Source organism: Strongylocentrotus purpuratus, unplaced genomic scaffold, assembly GCF_000002235.5.
Source record: "Strongylocentrotus purpuratus isolate Spur 01 unplaced genomic scaffold, Spur_5.0 spur5_scaffold_13, whole genome shotgun sequence".
In the NCBI taxonomy this organism is placed as follows: Eukaryota; Metazoa; Echinodermata; class Echinoidea; order Camarodonta; family Strongylocentrotidae; genus Strongylocentrotus; species Strongylocentrotus purpuratus.
This window is the reverse complement of record NW_022145598.1, coordinates 25,439,059-25,455,391: the sequence shown is the minus strand read 5'-3', so window position 1 is coordinate 25,455,391 and position 16,333 is coordinate 25,439,059. Positions and strand designations below refer to the sequence as shown.

Genomic DNA, 16,333 nt, shown 5'->3' with positions numbered 1-16,333 from the left:
GGAACGAACGCTATTATGGTCGCGTACGGTCGTGAAAATCAACAAGACGAAGAAAATTCGGGTTCGCGCATGCGCAGATTGTTTTTCGCTCGCGTTACCGTCGTCCTTGCCTTCCGTCGTGTTTGCGAAAACGCCCACTAAGTAACACACGACACATGCCCCACGACACAATGTGACACACTACAAATGAACTCCTTTGAGATGTTTCAGTTCACTTAAACAAAACCTATGAGGGCGAAATATAGTTCACCGGAAATGTTTCAATGGATTTGTTCCTTCTTATTATCTCCCGTGTCATTTGTCATATATCAATTTATTTATTTATCAATTTCTCTATATATATCTTTTGATTTGCAAGCAATTGCATTTAAATTTAATAAATGAAGGATTGAATCTTTTAACGTGATGCTATATCCTGATCAGTGACCCGCTATGAAGTGCATGTTTCATGTATTGCACTTTTTCCAGTCCCAACAAGGAACTGAATTACATTGATATCATTACGACCGTTTATTTATTTATTTTTGTTTACAATTTGCTAGACGGCCTCGAATATAGTAAAAGCTATGAAACGAAATACCACTTAATTGGAAACCGCAAAGAATTTTAACTTTGCAACCCGGATATTGCCCCTTCTGTCGGTTGTAATAAATCAGCGATTGTGTTTATTTAACAAATTGTAGCGTGCTAATTTTGTTAATTGATCTTCATATCCCCGAAGATTGTATATAGAAAAGAATAATGTTTACCATTTGGATCTACTGTTACTGGCATGACGCATGGTACGGGGGGGGGGGGGGGGTCCCTTGAACGAGCGCAGCCTGACGGAAGAGTGCGTCAGCAACTTACGCGGTCCTTGACGCGCGCTGTGAAAGTACCACGATCGCAAAGACTTTTGAAAACCAACCTTACATCTTACTTACATCACAAGACCGACAGCAAACTGAAGGGAAAAAAAAGAAAGAAAGAAAGGAGGCGACGACAAGAACGAAGTCGAAGATATCAACATTACGCGGAGAGAGAAATATGTTAAGATGTTACATGTATTCCATCTAGGTAATCGAAGATTTTCTATATTTCATTAATCCTCAATTTTACCAGGTAAGCTGATTGCTGTCGAAAATGCCCGCCCCCCCCCCCCCCCACTCAGTGTTATTTAGGGTACGCATATGCTCGTACCCTCTTTTTGAAAGCACCCCCTATCTGAGGACTGCCAACATTTCCGAACCCCCTTTCGCGGGCTTTTTGCGGGCTTTTCCTGCCTTGGAGACCCCCCTAAATCAGGAAAAATGCTCAATGTACCCCCTAAATTCGGAATAATTTCTCAGGATTCCAAAGAGATGAGAGAAAAAAAGAAAAACACCCCCTTTTTAAAGAAATCTCCGGGTGAAAAGTCAAATACACCCCTTTTTTTACAAATCTCGGGCCGGACTTTGTCGCACGAAAAGTACCCCTTTACCGGACATTTTGGCAACACGCATGCGGTCATTCCGACCTCTGAGTGGGGGGGGGGGGGGGGGGGGGGGGGGGGGCCGGGCGAAAATGTCAGTTTGATTGAACGCATTTATATATCCTGGGGATATATACAGACGAATAAGTGATGAGCTAATTATTGGAAATGTCAACATACATCAGTTTCTATTTTTGTACCAACTATTAATTTTGTACATCAGTTGGTCTTCTTTTTAAAGTAGGCTTACCGATCTTATAAATTACCAAAACTTACAAGAGCAAGATGCGGCAAATAACACGAAATGGAAAGAAAGAGATATTATCCCGGCAGTGTTTGTTAGTTAGAGATCGATCATTAATAACCCAGTTTGGATTTTGTAATAAAACAATTTGTAGAAACAATTCAATCTGCTTTTTTTTAAATGTGTGGTGATTCTTTATATGTTGTGCTTTCTGCCTAACACTTACACAGAATACTCCGCATCATGTATAACATGCATGAACAATGATTGTGAAATGAAAGATATAGCATGATAAAATAGCACAGGCGGTCTTTTAAAAGTTGTTGTTAAACATAATAGATAAGATTTGCACCAGGGAATGAATTCAATTGCTGAAAACCAGACCGGAAGTCAGCGCGGCAAAGAGAGTGTCGGTATGAAAGGTCAGGACCATTTCCGGTGTCACGAGACGACCTCATTTCCCGCGCTTTTGCTGCAGGTCACGTGTGCTGATGATGGCCATGATATGTTTTATTTCAGTGTTATCGACCTGTCTTGTTTTGTAAAGGAAAGCGATATACATGTGTATAGTTACACTATATTTTAGTTGTAATGGCGTAGGCCTGCCCAGGTCAGGAAATCGACACGCCGATCTAAGTGCGCTGTCGTGGCGCCAAGAAATATACAAAGCGCGCGCAAATCTTCTTTATTGCCGATCAACATGGTATTTGGTTGACGAATTATTTGGATAACAAATTCCCCCTCCCCCCTGAGTTTTCTTATGAGAAAAAAGACGCCGCAGCAATGTGAAGAATAAAAAACAAAAAACTTTGAATTGTACTGTACATGACTCTGCAGGATCAGATCGATCGAAGTTTGTCTCATTCTTTAATCATCGGCGCGAGCTAGGGAATATCATTCCGGACGCGTTCAACTAATTATTACATAGTTCTTTTCGCGTGAAAAAGAATACAATATACGTGAATAAAGAGCGTTTAAGACACTGCAGCAATGCCGAGAATTTTTTTAAAATTTTGCATGAAATTTAGAAGTGAAAAATCAGATCGGAATTTTTTTAATGAACTTTAATCTTTTTAATTTTTTTTTTTTTTTACAAGTTTTTTTAAATTTCCATCATTCACAGGGGTTACATATAAATATTTGATAAAATTTCAACAAAGATTGATAATTACGAATAATAATTAAAAGCTACATAACATTATGACTCATTTGAAAAATTCAACATCATTATTATAGTGTATTTAAAGATGTCATTTCAAATTGTCATATTGAATATACATAAGAAAATAAACACCTTGAGCATCTATTACGGTGACACGACATTTGCTCCTGCGACAATCGCTCCGGGCTTTATTTCGTCTAAGATGTAGGGTTAGGGTTAGGGTTTCAATAGGGTTTTATGTTAGGTTTAGGGTTAGATTTAGGGTAGGGTATAGTGTTGAATCCAGGGTTGAAGTTAGCCATTCGATTAGTGTATGAAATTTACAGCGGAGCAATTGTCGCCGGAGCAAATGTCATGGAATCTCTATTACCCGTGAATTGGAACCTATGTAATAGACAGACAAAAACAAACAAACACATAAGCATACACTTAATCTTTAACAAAAAACATTAGAGAGAAAGAGAAAAGTACAAAAACAAACAAAACAAAAGGAAAGTAAGAGCTTTGTGGCGCCCAATAAACATGCTATGACGCTCGTGACATTCTCATTTTCCTTCCGTCTTCCTAATTAAAAACAAAGCTTAAAACGACTAGATTTTATGTTTTGTACCAAAATAGTAATATCATCAGCATATAGTATTTGTTTGACATTTTTAGCACCAAATTCAATACCGTTTACTGCTCTGTCTTTACGAATATAATGGGCTAAAGTTTCATTAAAAAAAACTATTGAACATGTCTTTTAATCTGCATACTGAGTTTACGTCTTGTACAAAAATAGTAATATCATCAGCGTAGTATGTGTATGACACTTTTAGTACCAAATTCCATACCGTCTACTGCTATATATTTACGAATATAATGGGCGAAAGTTGCAATGCACAAAAGGAATATACATTACCATAGTAGGTCACCTTGTCTTATTCCTTTTTCAATTTTAAAATAACTGGTTGACATATTCTCATTTAAAACTCAGCTCTGAGCATTAATATATAAAATGTTTAACCATTTACAAAATATTGGTCCAAATCCAAAAGACTTTAAAACTTTATCCAAGAAATAATGAGAAACCGAGTCGAAAGCTTTTTCGAAAATCGATGGCTATAGAAGATAACCTGAACTACTGAACGGCGCAAGGGACTATCGTTTTTGGCGTCGATCTGGGGGGGGGGGGGGGGGGGGGGGGGGGGTTCACAAAACTTGTCATCAGTGACAAATGACAGTTTTTGTTATAAGCTACTGAAATCCTTGCGTCTGATTGGTTATCAGCAGATTTGTCGCTGATTTTGTCATTTGTCATTGAAAAAAGGCTTTGTGAAACACCCCCTGGCGGTTGTATCGAGATCGGATGGGTCGGCTATGATTACATTTGCTCATTTATTTGTATTATTTCATCATTTCCTTCTCATGTGCTCATGGCTACATCTGAAACCAAAGTATTTCCTTGAAAGCTATTATATTCCAGTCATAAGTATATGAAGAGATATCATCCGGGATTTCAATATGTTTGTGATGAAAATATTTACTCGTTCATCCCTGTAATTCGATCATCTTGTTAATTTTATTTTGAATGTCGTTTTTAATAATGTGAATCCATTATCTACATAAATCAACCGAAACATTACATGTTACAAAGAAACTAAAACATAGATCGAAACAAATCGTGTACAATCTCCAAACTCGTTACTTCTGCCAAAGGCATTGCTTATTAGGGAGGGGGTGAATGTGACGCCCCATTTCAATTTGTTTTGTGGACCATCTCCCCCCCCCCCCCCTGCAACAAATTTAATTTTCCTAATATGTTTCGATAGGTGGAGGGTGGAGAGCATCCTTTTCATAAATAAATAAATGTGCCTCGGAATAGAATTATCTAGATAGATGACGCTATAGAAAATCCCTATTATTATTATTATTATTATAATTATTATATTATGTAAAACTTCTTTCGGAAAGTGGGAAACATGACAATCTGATTTTTGGGTGTTGCCGATGGGGATAAATAAATTAGCAAATATTGTCGGAAACATGTTCAATGACCCCAGCATACAATGTCTAGAGAAACATCTGTATGTAGGCTTATGAGAGCCGAGCGAGTTAATGGCATATAAAAGAAGGAAATATGAACATATCGTGGCTTTCTAGCGGGAGACAGATTTTGCATTTCCAGTGACGGAGAGAAAATATATCGAACGCACCCATCACTCAGCTTATAGAATTATGCAAATGAAAAGAAATGTAATTTGCTCCAGCCTGGATATCGCTTTTAATTTGGGAAATTGAAATTGGGATTAGGAAATTTTCTGCATCTCTTTTTTTTCTTCTTCTTTTGCCTTGGATTTTAAAAATGCATCCATCATTTTTGGCAGAAGATTAATTTATGTATTGATATGATTTAAGTCTTTATTATGTCCGTCCAAAGTTACAGGGGAGTAGCTAGAACACTTGGATGAAAGGGGGGGGGGGGGGGAGGAGGGGTAATCGAATCAAATCTGCTGATTTTGCCTAATATTTTCCTGCAAGCAACAAAAACAACAACAAGAGCCTCAATATAATTTTTTTTTTTTTAAATTAATTCTCACAGAATCAAACAAAAATTACACTGAATGTTCAAGATTACAAATAAATGTTATTTGCCGAACAATTTTGGAGAAAATGTGTACTGGCTGAGTAATGAGCATAGAAAGATTAGGAAATCAAGATTAGTAGCCCCTACACCATTTGTGTAGTCCCATACACATCTTTCTGTGTATAGTGCTTGTTACTTTACCAAGACTGCGCCAAATTTATTATGATTTGATGACTCCAGAACCTTGCAGTACACATCAATACTTACATGCTACATGATCAACCTTTTCTGATCCATTCCACACCTTTTCTTTCACAATGCAATCGGATGACCAGAACTCAACTTTATCTTTAACAAATATGACAGGCAGGTTGATGAGATGGTTTTAATGATTCCTTTCCACAGAGAATGGAGACCTGAGGTTACAAGATGGTCACAACGCAGCAGAGGGAAGGGTAGAGGTGTTTCATGAAGGAACATGGGGTACCATCTGTGATGATGGTTTCGATATAACTGATGCAAACGTCATATGCAGGTGAGTTGATTTTACCTCTTAAAGGGATCCGGTAACTTTGTCTTAGATCCTTTAGAAATAATCCTTGATTTAGCTCATGCTGCAATGAAAATTATAAACCTTTAGGTCAGTCAGGAACTCCATGACTTTTACAAGCCGATCGCCTGTCTGATTATCAAGATATTAATGATTGGAATTACAAATTTGAAAACCGTTCGCCGAACCGTTTTCATAACACTTCAGTCTATTGGGGAAAACAAATATGGTAAAACTGGTCACGCAAAGATTTTTACTTTTTTGAGGCACTTTCTTGATCATTTTGAAGCGCGGTTTTTTTAGGGCTTCAATATTACACCATATCACAATAATCACAGACACTGGTAACATGTAGGACCGTGTATCTCAGATTTAACATTGTTAAACGATCCCTTTAAAAGCCCCACTGTACTACTTATAGCTACTTGTGCCCTCTATATAGCAAACAATGCCTAAATGGTGCCCCTTGGTCCCCCATGATCCTCTTTTTCTTATGTTACTTGAGAGCTGATTTGATGAGATAACCACCTGTCAATGACTTTGTGCAGACAAGCTTTAAGAGTTATATATTTTGGAAGTGTTTTTTTTTCTTCCAAAATCAGATAAAAATATTATGGTATACAAAATGAAATATTAATACATGTACATAGATAACAATCGAAGGAAAGCCCAATTCAGCAATGTTTATAGAACATTATTCTTCTTCCTTGGGGTCCTTACACTATATTATTTACATACAAGTGTACATAATGCAGAATAGAAACAAAACATGAATATAAGTTTTTTAGAATACAAAAATACCAAAATAGAATAAGAAATAACACAGCAGTTGGGTCGTGTGTTGAGAAGGGAAGATGGCGATTGAAGCGAAGATGATGAAAAGAGCGTGGGATCTGGGAAATAGAATGCAGAAAGGTTGGTATAAATGAGGAGGGGACAAGAAGAAATGGAGGGAGGGGTTGCCGTCATGGTGCTAAAGTCAATAAACCTTTCATAAGAGGGAACATGCTGATATGATGATGATGATTATGATGATACATGGACTTGTATGGATATATGACAATGATATGAGCAATAAAGCTGATATGAGCAATAAAGCTGATAATGAGCATAGTCAATAAGATAGTGATATGATGGAAAATTTATTGCTATAGTTCACTTTCTCTTTTGCAAATGCCATAAACTGTATTCCAAAGTTCAGAAAAGCAACATGCATATTCCTGCAAAGGAAGATAAAAAAAGGAAGAGCATTCGGGCAAAGGAAGCCGTCAGGAAGGAAATATGTACCCAAAGAATGTCTGACCCAGATTCTAAATCAAACTCTGTAACACTTTGAAATGAATGATGCTGAGAAAATGTGAAGTGATTGAATCATGAAAGTGCTAGTCCTATAGCTGTTTTTAGAGCAATTAAAGATGTACATGTGCAGTATATGCCCAATTTTAATTCTTAATTCAGTCCTTTTTGCAAGAGGCCAATCCATTTTATAGGGTCTTTGTCCACGTAATATGGTTAGGATATACACATGTTGTTTTATTCCCCAATCATTGTACATGTATTTTCTATGATTATCCACAAGATAAGTGCAAACTAAATGCAGTGAAGTCTGTGTAGAAGTGTAGAATTGTAGAAAGGCCACACTAGGCCTTTATACACAGGGTTTGAATGGGAATGCTTCATTTGAAGGGGAACAAAAATGCGGTCTTTATAGACAGGTGGTCTTTCTATACAGATGGTGCTTGGAAGCAGATTAGACTGTAGTTCAATATCAACCCTCAGAAAGCTCTTTATAGTAGCCAAGATCTTGCATTCCTGGTGATTCCTTTTTGAGGACTTGCGACTTTTTTGAAGTAATCATAATTGTGATCGTTGAATCATAAATACTTGATCACCATCCCTATGTTTAAATCTACTTTAGATCATAGGGTTATTGAACTTGCAGATGCTGAATAATTATCTCAATTAATAGTTTTAAATTAAATTATTTATTTGTTCCATAGTTGAATTCAGACATCTTAAATATGTTACAGCAAAGTGACCATTGAATCTTTGTTAGATTTCAGTTTCCTTTACATCTCTACATCTACATCTATAGATTATAGAAACAGTAAAGTTTGAAATTGTCGTAACAAGAAACTTTGTGAATCATTATGGCCCGCCATTTTAACTGCGAGAAACTCTCATGGATGGCAGAAATTTAGCATTGTGTCAATTGTGATTTAATTGTTCTATGTCATGGGCCCTGTTGCATAAAACTTATCATTGATGGTAACTTTGTCATCAATGGCAACTAACATGGTAGCAGGGCTCAACAGCCAATCAAAATCAAGGTTTCCATGGTATTGACCATTAATGGCAAACTTACCATCAGTGGTAAGTCTTGGGGAAATTTATGAACGTTATATTTTACGTCATGTTTCGCATCTTTGCTACATGTTACTCTTGTCATTTTTATTGAATTATATAACTTTTGTTTATTAGCCAGAAGGGAGTTAACCAATATGCTTTAACACAGAGTGAACGCTGTTCTGGCTCTAACAGGGGACATACAATGCTGTATTTTATGCGTTCAATAGGGAAAATTTAAAGAAAATGTGTACATTCATCATTGAAAAGGAATTAAATCATATATCTAAATGTACCTGTATTATGGATTGTAGCAACAGTTTATTTAGCATCTATATTGTACATTTATACTAAGATCTGTTTGATATTTGTATACATATATATTTATTTATTCATATAACAAAATATATTTTTATTCAATTTTTGTAGCAACATAACTTTTATCTCATTTTCTATCATTACAATCAGACAACTGGGATATTCATCAGCAAACGCGTCTCATTGTTGTGCCCATTTCACACACGGAACAGGGGACATTCACATTGATGATCTAGCATGCTCGGGATTGGAGAGCAGGATTAGTGAGTGTCCGAACAGGGGCTGGGGAGAGCATAACTGCGCGCACACAGAGGACGCCAGTGTTACGTGCAATGGTAAGACGTGTGTTCATATTGTGGTTATAAGGGGAGATTCACATTGATGATCTAGCATGCTCGGGATTGGAGAGCAGGATTAGTGAGTGTCCGAACAGAGGCTGGGGAGAGCATAACTGCGCGCACAGAGGACGCCAGTGTTACGTGCAATGGTAAGACGTGTGTTCATATTGTGGTTTTAAGGGAAGATTCACATCGATGATCTAGCATGCTCGGGATTGGAGAGCAGGATTAGTGAGTGTCCGAACAGGGGCTGGGGAGAGCATAACTGCGTGCACACAGAGGACGCCAGTGTTACGTGCAATGGTAAGACGTGTGTTCATATTGTGGTTTTAAGGGAAGATTCACATTGATGATCTAGCATGCTCGGGATTGGAGAGCAGGATTAGTGAGGGTCCGAACAGAGGCTGGGGAGAGCATAACTGCGCGCACACAGAGGACGCCAGTGTTACGTGCAATGGTAAGACGTGTGTTCATACTGTGATTATTATAAGGTCCTTCAACAGATCCTTGGCCCTGCCTTATAATACACGTCATACTCGACCCAGGTGAGGTAAGTGGGTACCTGGCAGGAATCAAAAATTAATTCCTTGAAATGCTGGAGCGCTGTAATGGCAGCTAGGCTAAAGCCGGGGTAATAATAAATGGGCCTCGGAACATAATTTCTAGATAGACTGCGCTGTTGAAATGCCTATTATTATTATTATTATACATTCTCTCTGCAACTTTTCAGGACTACAACTCAAACTGTTTCTTCTCCTACAGGTAACATTCGCTTACAGGGTAGCGACAGTACTGTTCAGGGCCGGGTGGAGGTCTTCAGCAACTCCAACTGGGGCAGCGTATGCAGCACGGGCTGGGACCTGATCGACGGAGACCTGGTCTGCAAACAGCTGGGCTTCCCCGGAGCGAATGCAACGACAACCACGGCAACGTTCACTCCAGGGACTGGACCAGTGCTAATCAGCGAGGTGGGGTGTACGCCCGAGGATAAAGTGTTCAAGAACTGCACCATGAATAAGACGCCTGGCCCTGAGTGTGCCAATCATACCAATGATGCCACTTTAGTTTGTAAAAGTAAGTTGTCATATATTGTCATTGGCTCTTATGCTTATCATACTAATGATGCCACTGTAGTTTGTAAAAGTAAGTTGTCATATATTGTCATTGGCTCTTATGCTTATCATACCAATGATGCCACTTTAGTTTGTAAAAGTAAGTTTTCATATATTGTCATTGGCTCTTATGCTTATCATACTAATGATGCCACTGTAGTTTGTAAAAGTAAGTTGGCATATATTGTCATTGGCTCTTATGCTTATCATACTAATGATGCCACTGTAGTTTGTAAAAGTAAGTTGGCATATATTGTCATTGGCTCTTATGCTTATCATACTAATGATGCCACTTTAGTTTGTAAAAGTAAGTTGTCATATATTGTCATTGGCTCTTATGCTTATCATACTAATGATGCCACTTTAGTTTGTAAAAGTAAGTTGTCATATATTGTCATTGGCTCTTATGCTTATCATACTAATGATGCCACTTTAGTTTGTAAAAGTAAGTTGGCATATATTGTCATTGGCTCTTATGCTTATCATACTAATGATGCCACTGTAGTTTGTAAAAGTAAGTTGGCATATATTGTCATTGGCTCTTATGCTTATCATACTAATGATGCCACTTTAGTTTGTAAAAGTAAGTTTTCATATATTGTCATTGGCTCTTATGCTTATCATACTAATGATGCCACTTTAGTTTGTAAAAGTAAGTTTTCATATATTGTCATTGGCTCTTATGCTTATCATACTAATGATGCCACTTTAGTTTGTAAAAGTAAGTTGGCATATATTTTTCTAACCTGACTGTCACTGGCTCTTCTCATATTCATGATCTCCTTAACTTCTTTTCATCTTTCTACTGAGCTGTCTACATTAGCTATGTTGCCTTTTTGTTGCATTTCTCTTTGAATTGTCTGATTGACTTAGTTCTCCGAATCATGAACATATATTGCGCAGATGTCAGATGCCTCTGCATCCAGTCTGCCATCACATTATATTAAAATGCCATTTGGTTATAAGTTTCAGAAATGCGCCTCCCTCAGCCTTCTTGACTTGTACAATTTTCTTCCTTTTATAAGTGTATCATATTTCTTTTATTATACAAATAATGAATGGTTATGAGTTCAATAGTCCGAATATTTTCATGAGTTAACAGATTAACATTCTATTCAAATAGAATTAACTTTAATCTTTCAACAAATAAAAAACATTCATTATGCATTACTCCTTATATGGTGTAATATTGAAGCCCTAAAAAAATTGCGCTTCAAAATGATTAAGAAGTGACTAAAAAAAGTAAAAATCTTTGAGTGACCGGTTTTACCTTACTCGTTTTCCCCATAGACTGTAGTGTTATGAAAACCGTTAGGCAAACGCAAATTTGATTTTGATTTCCAATCATAAATATCTTGATAATCAGACAAGCGATCGGCTTGCAAATGCCATGGGTTCCTGACTGACCTAAAGGTTTATAATTATGATTGCAGCATGAGCTAAATCCAGGATTTGTTTCAGAATCTGAGACAAAGTTACCGGATCCCTTTAACAATCGTTCTCTTTTCCTGCAGGACCTATAAAGCTGATGGGTGGCAAGAGTCCTAGTGAAGGCTACGTCGCTGTGTATGACGGTTTGAAGTGGGGACCCATTTGTGCCAAGAACTGGGGTATCGAAGATGCAAGAGTGGTTTGCAAGTAAGTGATGTTGAACTATTGCTGGCATGATAACAAGCAATTGGTGTATGAAATGTTACTTATTATATTCCTTCTACTGTACAAACCCTCTAACATGCAAAAAATCATGAACAAATTCTCAGTTAACCAAGATATTTATGGGTTTTCTTTGAAGGCGTCACTGCGCGACAGTTTCTAACAGGACATTCTCCCAATCATTTTTTAGTTATCTCAACCTTTTTTCGGTTTTTTCCATTAAAATAAGACTGAAAACAGGCTTTTAAAAATCTACTAACACTTAAAATGTCTGGAATGGTATATAGAACTAATTCAGTGCTTTGTGACAATTAACAATTACCTAAATTTTAATTAGATTATAATTATATAGTTGGGAGAATTAAGGAATCGATCAGATCAGTTTTTCCTAATTTTTATCATGAATAAACTTTCAGATTTTTGTTAATTGTAAATCTAGCATTGAAGTCACCATTCTATCTCATTTGAACAATGTTACCAAGCCCCTTTAATAGAAGGATGCCAGTTTTCAGGGTTATTCCCACTTTCAACCCTGAAACCTCTCCATGTCAGGATTATTAAGGCTTTATATTGTCCAGTACATAGAGGGCTCTGACTAACATGTTAGGCCCCTTTTTATAGTGTGACCCGACAAATCCAACGACACCCTTATAAAACTTGTTCGCACACTTTGGGGCATAGAAGGATAAATGTGTCTCTTTGTCGTCAATGTTGTTGTTTTTGTTTTTTGCTCTGGTGATCCTCTCCTTACAAGCCCTTGAGGCTGTTCTTGGGACACCCTTTTCTTTCATTTCTTTGTATTTCTTTGTATTACTAGCTCATATGTATGTATTACTCTGTTTTCTTGATGTAAACATGAAACTATGCATGACATACCGTTAACTTTAAAGGTAAAGACCAGTATTGGAAACGCCCCAATTTCAAAAAATGAAATAGAAGCTCTCATTACCAATTATGTGAAAGAATATGTTTTGACTAATACATGATGATAAAAAATTTGCCGGGAAACCACCTACTAATTCATATATTTGGTAAATTTGTTTCTCTCATGGTCTGTGAGAGATATGGGGTACTCCCATATACATCTTTCTGTGTATAGTGCTTGTAACTTTACGAAGAAATTTCTTATCATTTTGATGATTCCAGAACCTTGCAGATGCTAGATGCTAGATGATCAACCTTTTCTGATCGATTCCACAACGTTTCTTTCACAATGCAATTGGTCTTTACCTTTAAAAGAAAAATAATTGTACATATTGGAAGAAATAAATGAGAGCTACACGTATATGCTCTCTCATTCAATCAAATGTTTGCAGACAAGTTGGAGATCTAGCAGCAGTTGAAGCAACGACTGGTATGAGGTTTGGCCAGGTTACAGCCAGCTACCTCATGTCGAATGTAGGCTGCGCAGGGACTGAAGGCACGTTAGACGAGTGTCCATCGACCAACAACGGAGATAACGACTGCTTCAGGTTTGCTCCAACAGAGACTGAACCGATGCGACTCAATGATACCAACGATTTGGCTGGAGTTCGATGTGCTCGTGAGTCTCATTTGATACTGCAAAAACCCTGTTATTGTGGGGACTTGAATGTTATACTGTATGATTGTTTTTTTTCATTTTTAAATGTAATATTAAAAAAATATGTTTTATTTATTCATTTCTTTGTTTATTTGTTCATTGATTGTAATTATTTATTTACTTAAGCTACGGTCACAATGGTTGGTAGGAACGATGTGTTCGTATAAATCTCCCTGATTTTCCATTTTCTTCCCGAATATCCATTGTCTGAAAATCATTTGTGCGGCGTTTGTAGCAGTTCGTAATGGCATTTGTGACCAAGGCTTTACTTAGTAACTTAACAGTATTTATTTACTTATTTATTTAATTTCTTTAAAATTTATTTACTTAGTTACTGATTTAGTTACATACTTATTCACTCACTCAATTAATACTTACTTATTTATTACCTTTTTTTGGGGGGGGGGGGGGAAGGGGTTTCACTTTGAGCAATTAGATGGCCATAAATGCCAAAACAAATGATAACTAATAGAACTGACCGAACTGCTGGTAGAACCAGGTTCAGTAGGGAAGTAGAAGTACTGGGAGCGTTGATACAATATTGGCTCTGGCCTGCTTTCTGTGCAAGATGTAGGGATAGGCTTTTGGTTATAGTTTTTGATTGGCTTATAGGAGAAGTTTGGGGTTAGCATTGTCCTTGTGGGCATAAGGAAAGATATTTGGAAATGTTTTAAATTTTCTTTCGATGTTTTGACCAAATATTTGAGCAATAGGTCTGTTAACCTCCTCTTTGAGAGTTTCACTTTCTCTAATAATCATCACTTGAGCACAAATCTCTGAAGGCCTGATAATCACCTGATTTAAATTGGTTTCCCCATTTTTTTCTTCCCCGATTTGTTTTTTCTTCCCAATTTGACCTCTATTTTCCCCTTATTTTCCTAATTTTTCCCAATTTTCCCCCAATTTTCTTACTCAAAAGGGGGGAATGTTGTTAGGTGCCATTTTTCCCTCCTGAATCCTTTTTATATTTTTTTACACATGGGGGGGGGGGGGGGGGGTAGATGGTTGATGGAAAAACAAATTATTTTATCTTTTCTTTAGTTCTCACTATCACCCCTGTCTCTGTTTCAATGCTTCTCTTGCAGCTGCTGTGCGTCTTGTTAGCAATGACTATTCATTCTTACAAGGCAAAGTAGAAGTCTTCAAGAATGGCCAATGGGGTGGAGTCTGCGCTGACCAGTGGGGTCCCGAAGATGCACGCGTCGTCTGCCGTCAACTCGGCGAGTATCCCCTCTCCAATGACTCATGCTGCGACCCGTCAACGGACTCTGTTCAGGACCCATTGTTGTCCAATTTGATGTGCACTGGTAACGAGGAGCGACTTCAAGACTGCCCTGTGGCTCCTGGCTCGCAGCCTCCTACCCGCTGTAATGCAGCTACAGCTAGGTGCCAAGGTGAGAAGCACTCCAGCAAAGCATAGAGAGTCAATGCTAATGTGTATTGACCTCTAGCGCTCTACTACATGTACGTGCTAATAGGCAGCAATTGCACACATGAATATTCAATACACACATTACACACAAATGCACACAATAGATACCATGTGGCTGATCGGCAAGTCTGACAGTAGGCTCACGATTTGAATTTTAAAATTATTGTTTCTGACATTGGTAAGTTGAACAAATTGTATTTTACTACTATTTAGGTGTCATCAATTGTCACTAAAGTACCGATTTTGAGTGAAATCAGTTGAGTTTTGTACAGTGGTGTTCGAAATTTGAGAATCAATAGAACAGGTTTTAATACACAGCCAGGATAGTAATGCAGTTATGTGTGGGTGAGAAGTGGGTCACTCAATATGTAGCATTCCTGACAGAATAGCATTAACACAAATTTATGGAAAAATGTGTTGGCTCACTGCAAAAAGATACTCTAACTTCATGTACTATTATTGGCTGAAATGTTCTTTGAATGGTGTACTGATGAAAAGTTGTTTCTAATAATAATAATAATAATAATAATAGCCTAATAGTCCACTCCAAATTTTATTAAACCGAAATTGAAATTCTTTTTGCCCAATTGATCGTGAGCCCGGCAGCCACTGAGCAGTGCCAGAACGACGTTGCTCTATCCCTTATTGTTGAAAGCCAAACAAGGAAGCAACACCTCCCATCTTTTAACGTCTTTTGGTATGACGCGGCCAGGGTTCGAATCCACGACCTCCCGGTTGTGAGGCGGACGCTCTACTGACTGAGCCAACACTATGTTGTGTAATGAAGAAATGGGGGGGGGGGATTGTGAAACCAGTTATAACATATTATTATCCGCATCATAACCCCTCATAACATACAATTTAAAGAATTCCAGCCTGAAAATGAGTTGCTTAGATATAATCAACAACTGAATTTATTACAATCCTTGTAAATTTGAAGCTTTTTATGCCTCCGCCACCGAAGGTGGTGCCGGAGGCATCATGTTTTCGGGTTGTCCGTCCGTACGGTACTACTCACGACAGTATGCTTGTGAGATTTTTGTCTTGTGTGTCTGAAAAAAAGGGGTATCTTGTGTGTCTTTTCATTTTTTCCTTCTAAAGACTACTTGTGTGTCTTAATTCCCAACTTCTTGTGTGTTTGTCTAAAATGAAATGAAAATGCATCTTGTGTGTTTTTTAATACAATATGTGTTGAGACTGGTTTTTAAAATTAAAATTAAGGCTTGTATGCCCAAAAGACATTATTGTCTACCTCTATCCAAGTCAGGAAAATTAAGGCTTGTGTCCCGCAAAAACACATCATTTACCCGCCTAAGTCGTAAAAATTGAGGCTTGTGTGGCAGAAAAGACGATCAGCTACCCTGTCCAAGACAAGAAAATTAAGGCTTGTGTGCCTAAAAAACTTGATGTCCAAAAAGTATACAACTATTTATTTGTGACTTTTGAATGACCAAAAAATTGATTTATCTTTTTTCCTCATTGAATAGAAACATCACACACATATAATACAGGTAATGCAATAATATTCCAATGTTGTGGAGGAACCAATGAAAAGCCGAGGAGCTTGTCATGGCAGAAGG

General features: G+C 37.5%; 1 protein-coding gene across 8 annotated transcripts in view; it reads left to right on the top strand.

The window, feature by feature from the left end:
• The window catches only part of LOC580497 (scavenger receptor cysteine-rich domain superfamily protein), an 81,211-nt gene that overhangs the window by 32,582 nt on the left and 32,296 nt on the right, over nucleotides 1-16,333 (top strand). For 7 of the 8 annotated variants that reach the window (XM_030983233.1, XM_030983231.1, XM_030983236.1 and 4 more), the window contains 6 exons: nucleotides 5,828-5,957; nucleotides 8,787-8,971; nucleotides 9,737-10,048; nucleotides 11,601-11,724; nucleotides 13,056-13,282; nucleotides 14,407-14,715. In XM_030983233.1, coding sequence (XP_030839093.1) covers nucleotides 5,828-5,957; nucleotides 8,787-8,971; nucleotides 9,737-10,048; nucleotides 11,601-11,724; nucleotides 13,056-13,282; nucleotides 14,407-14,715 — 1,287 coding nt within the window. Of the gene's footprint in view, nucleotides 1-5,827; nucleotides 5,958-8,786; nucleotides 8,972-9,736; nucleotides 10,049-10,690; nucleotides 10,808-11,600; nucleotides 11,725-13,055; nucleotides 13,283-14,406; nucleotides 14,716-16,333 lie in introns of those variants that run through there. The other variant, XM_030983239.1, reaches the window with a different exon arrangement.